Raw genomic sequence first — 5327 nt, 5'->3', positions numbered from 1 at the left:
TCGACTTTTTAAGTATTACTGACTCTGTTACAATGCAGTATCTGTTCATAATTATTTTCACTTTCTCAACCTACCCTCCCTCTACGGAGGCTCGAATCCGCCCCTTCCATATGGAAGTGCAACTGGGTGTCACTAGACCATAAAGTCTTGGCAGATGCATTTTTCTCTAGTTACTTAAAAAATGATTATTTATTTTGTGTTGAATTTAGTTATTGAGAGATTAAATTCATCACTTTGATAATAACAAAATAAATATAAGTTTAAATTTTGAATAATTGAAAGACTAACACAATAGTCACAACTAAAGGACTTTAAGGTGTGGTATTGTGGTAGTTAGATTAGTAGGGGATTATAAATAGCCAGCCTTAGACCATCATACGTACCTTTAATGGCCTTGAAGTTGTGTTTTCTTCTCTCCAGCGGTTATATGAAAAGAGAGAAAATCTGATGCCTTGAGATTTCTCAGTTCTCGATAGGATAGAAATTTCCAGGCTTTTCTGTTCTTCTATCTTAAACTACACATTAATTTCTTGAAAAAGCTGCAATCTTTCTTCCTCTTCTTCTTCCCCGGGCACCCTGCTCTGGTCTCAGGCTCTCAGCCACCATATCTTCTAGTCTAGAGTATAATATATACTTGGCCGGAGATGGCGGCGGCGGTGGTGGTGCGAGATTACGACCCCAAGAACGACTGTAGGGCGGTGGAGGAGGTGGAGAGAATATGCGAAGTCGGCCCCGGCGCCGGCGGCAAACTCTCCATCTTCACTGACCTTTTGGGTGACCCAATTTGCAGAGTCCGAAATTCCCCCTCTTATCAAATGCTTGTAAGTATAGAAACAAATATATATCACATTATACGCAAACAACTAGCCTATTATAGCCTACACAGAGAGAAATAAGCAAGGAGTTAGAACAGAGAAGAAGGCCTAAAGAAATAAAAGAAATAACAAAGAATAAATATAAGACTAATTATCTTTAACAGTTCTATCATATCCACCATACTCTGTTTCAATTCGATCTTATTATCGTTTGTTTTGGGCAATGATCAGGTCGCCGAGGTGGTCGTGCAAAAAGACGGCGGCGAATGGACGCGGGAGATTGTCGGAATGATCAGAGGCTGCATAAAGACTGTGACTTGCGGAAAGAAACTGTCCAGAAATGGAAAGAACAATCACCCTCTTCCAGTTTACGCCAAAGTTGCTTATATCCTTGGCCTTCGCGTCTCCCCTTTTCACCGGTACTGTGTATATATACACATATATTTATATGTATATATGTCACAGATTTATATTAGACACAGAGTTTGATTGAATAACAATTTCTAGTTATTCAGTCTAACCAAACTATTTAATACTTGCACCAGATCATAATATATAATATATATATTATTTGGGAAAATTTTACCTCTTGTTCTTATTAGTGATGGGTATTTTGGTTTTAGTGATGGGTATTTTGGTTACAGGAGAATGGGAATTGGGTTGAAACTGGTGACGAAAATGGAGGAATGGTTTAGAGAAAATGGAGCGGAGTATTCATACATGGCTACTGAGAATGACAACGAAGCTTCTATTAATCTCTTCACTAATAAATGCGGGTATTCGAAGTTTCGGGAACCTTCGATTCTGGTTCAGCCCGTGTTCGCTCACCGAGTTCGCGTTTCTCGGCGAGTCACCATCATGAAGCTGAGTCCCGGCGACGCGGAGGTGCTGTACCGGCGGCGGTTCTCGGCGACGGAGTTTTTCCCGCGGGATATCGATTCCGTTTTGCGGAACGGTCTGAATTTGGGGACGTTTTTGGCGGTGCCGAAGGGGGCGGAGGCGTGGGCGGGGTCGGAGGGGTTTCTGGCGGCGCCGCCGGAGTCGTGGGCGGTGCTGAGCGTGTGGAACTCGATGGAGGTGTTCAAGCTGGAGGTGCGCGGCGCGTCGAGGAAGCTGCGGGGCTTCGCCAGGACGACGCGGCTACTCGACAGGGCTTTGCCGTGGCTGCGTTTGCCGTCGGTGCCGGAGGTTTTCCGGCCGTTTGGGCTGCATTTTCTGTATGGGCTCGGCGGGGAAGGCCCATTGTGCGTCGAGTTCATCACCGCGCTTTGCGGCTTCGCGCACAACCTGGCTAAGCAGCGCGGCTGCGGCGTGGTGGCTACGGAGGTGGGCGCCGACGACCCGCTCGGCTTGGGAATACCGCACTGGAAAACGCTATCGTGCGCCGACGACTTGTGGTGCATTAAACGGCTTGGGGAAGACTACAGTGACGGGTCTGTTGGTGATTGGACTAAGTCACAACCTAGTCTCTCCATTTTTGTTGATCCCAGAGAAGTCTAGTAGAGAGGTTTAACCCAAAAAAAAAAAAAAGAACTCGTCTTTTTGTAGATCATCTCTCTTTTTACCTCTTCTTTTTTTCTTTTTGTTTTTTTTTCATGTCTTAGTGTTATTAAATTAACGTTGTTTAGTCACCTTCTAGCTAGCTTATGTTTTCTTGGCCGGGCCGGAGAAAATTTTTGTCTCAAGGAAACAAGTGAAAATAGAAGCTAAGGAAAATCTCTTTGAGCTCTTTTGAGGCCCTTTGTAAATGGGGTGGAATATCCCCCTGGCCTCTTTTCTTTTCTTTATTGTAAATGGATTTCTCCCTTTTATACATCCCGTCATTTCCTTATTGCATTCGAGTTTTTTTTAGGAGTTTTTGTAAGCATAATTATGAAAGAGAAAATGGAAGGGAGAAAAAATAAAAAGAAATATAATAAAAACAATCTTCTAAGCACACCCAGTTGGGCGCTAACCAATCTGCTCTCGTTTTCTTTGTGTGGCCCAATCAAGGGGACAAAAAACTTCATCTTCATGTAAGGATTCCATGGGTTGTTATGCCGTGGACCCAGGTCAAGGTGGACATGGGTCTACATTCACATACACTATACTCTATATTCACACTTTGTAAACTCCACATTCACACATTACAGGATTATATTTTTAGTAATTATACTCTACATTCACAATTTGTAAACTCCACATTCACACATTCAAAACTCTATATTCACAGGTCCTATACTCCACATCCACAACTTGAGAACTCCACATTCACACATTACAGGGCTACAAGTTGTTAGAACTTCTTAACTCTATTACAGATTCACACATGCATAACTCTACATTCACGATTTCTATACTCCATATTCACAATTTGAAACCTCCACATTCACACATTTCTGGGCAACTCTACATTTACACAATCATAAATCTACATTCACGATTTCTATACTCTACGTTCACACTTTGAAACCTCTACATTCACACATTTTTGGACAACTCTATATTCAGCAATATGTTTACTAAAAAAAAAAAAAAAAAAAAAANCGGCTTGGGAATACCGCACTGGAAAACGCTATCGTGCGCCGACGACTTGTGGTGCATTAAACGGCTTGGGGAAGACTACAGTGACGGGTCTGTTGGTGATTGGACTAAGTCACAACCTAGTCTCTCCATTTTTGTTGATCCCAGAGAAGTCTAGTAGAGAGGTTTAACCCAAAAAAAAAAAAAAGAACTCGTCTTTTTGTAGATCATCTCTCTTTTTACCTCTTCTTTTTTTCTTTTTGTTTTTTTTTCATGTCTTAGTGTTATTAAATTAACGTTGTTTAGTCACCTTCTAGCTAGCTTATGTTTTCTTGGCCGGGCCGGAGAAAATTTTTGTCTCAAGGAAACAAGTGAAAATAGAAGCTAAGGAAAATCTCTTTGAGCTCTTTTGAGGCCCTTTGTAAATGGGGTGGAATATCCCCCTGGCCTCTTTTCTTTTCTTTATTGTAAATGGATTTCTCCCTTTTATACATCCCGTCATTTCCTTATTGCATTCGAGTTTTTTTTAGGAGTTTTTGTAAGCATAATTATGAAAGAGAAAATGGAAGGGAGAAAAAATAAAAAGAAATATAATAAAAACAATCTTCTAAGCACACCCAGTTGGGCGCTAACCAATCTGCTCTCGTTTTCTTTGTGTGGCCCAATCAAGGGGACAAAAAACTTCATCTTCATGTAAGGATTCCATGGGTTGTTATGCCGTGGACCCAGGTCAAGGTGGACATGGGTCTACATTCACATACACTATACTCTATATTCACACTTTGTAAACTCCACATTCACACATTACAGGATTATATTTTTAGTAATTATACTCTACATTCACAATTTGTAAACTCCACATTCACACATTCAAAACTCTATATTCACAGGTCCTATACTCCACATCCACAACTTGAGAACTCCACATTCACACATTACAGGGCTACAAGTTGTTAGAACTTCTTAACTCTATTACAGATTCACACATGCATAACTCTACATTCACGATTTCTATACTCTATATTCACAATTTGAAACCTTCACATTCACACATTTCTGGGTAACTCTACATTCACACAATCATAACTGTACATTCATGATTCCTATACTCTACATTCACACTTTGAAACCTCTACATTCACACATTTTTGGACAACTCTATATTCAGCAATATGTTTACAAAAAAAAAAAAAAAAAAAAAAGAAGAAGAAGAAGACCAAAACGACAAAAATGACGTAATTTTGGACCCAGGTCCACGTTGCAAAGTAGACCTGGGTCCACAGCATAATTTGCCGGATTCCATTTACTCTCTCTTCCTTTTCTCTTACTTCCAACCTAAGCCATTTTACCACAAAAACTACTAATGTGAATAGTCTTATTGTGTACTCCTGAAATATATAATACGAAGTAATATTTTTTTTAAAAGGCAATAGGTTAGTAACTACAAGTTTTTTTCATCACTCTTAAAAAAATAAAAAGAAGACAATTCTGACATCGAAAAATAAGTGAAATAATGTGTAGCACGGACGTGGGGCATTGTTACAAAAATCGCGCCTAGGCACTAGGCTTCGATCAACTGTGACTGTAATCGGTGTTCTAGATGAAAAGTCGATTATGCTGTCGAGTTCGTCGAATAGCTATTGTTTTGTTTTCTTTTTTTTTTTTTAAAAAAAAATGGATATTTCGCTCAAATCGACATCGTTCTGAGCGAATTGAAATAACCTTAAATTGTTCAAAATCATGTCGTTGATACAATGGTTCTACGAATTGATTTGAAAGTTTGGAACTAAATTGATACTTTGTGAATTGTGACTTTAATTTGTGTAATTGTGATTTAATTCTTTAAATCTTTATACATTCTATAATTCTAGATATTTTTTAAGTTAATATTTAAAATTTTGGTATTAACTATTAAAGTATTAAATAATTTATAATTATTAAACTTTAAAAAAAAATTAAAGAATTTTTTTTTAAATAATAATAATAATAATAAACGGGTCCTAGACTTAC

The 5327-nt window shown here is 38.9% G+C and overlaps 1 protein-coding gene across 1 annotated transcript; it reads left to right on the top strand.

The window, feature by feature from the left end:
• Positions 1-399: 399 nt before the first annotated feature.
• LOC116027845 (probable N-acetyltransferase HLS1) lies at positions 400-2579 on the top strand. The gene is made up of 3 exons (XM_031269606.1): positions 400-821; positions 1047-1234; positions 1460-2579. Exons 1-3 carry the CDS (start codon positions 645-647, stop codon positions 2313-2315), a joined length of 1221 nt encoding a protein of 406 aa, XP_031125466.1. The 5' UTR covers positions 400-644; the 3' UTR covers positions 2316-2579.
• Positions 2580-5327: the final 2748 nt, after the last annotated feature.

Source organism: Ipomoea triloba, chromosome 8 (genome assembly GCF_003576645.1).
Source record: "Ipomoea triloba cultivar NCNSP0323 chromosome 8, ASM357664v1".
NCBI lineage: Eukaryota > Viridiplantae > Streptophyta > Magnoliopsida > Solanales > Convolvulaceae > Ipomoea > Ipomoea triloba.
Note: the sequence above shows the minus strand (reverse complement) of the source record. Positions and strands in the feature narration are given on the sequence as shown.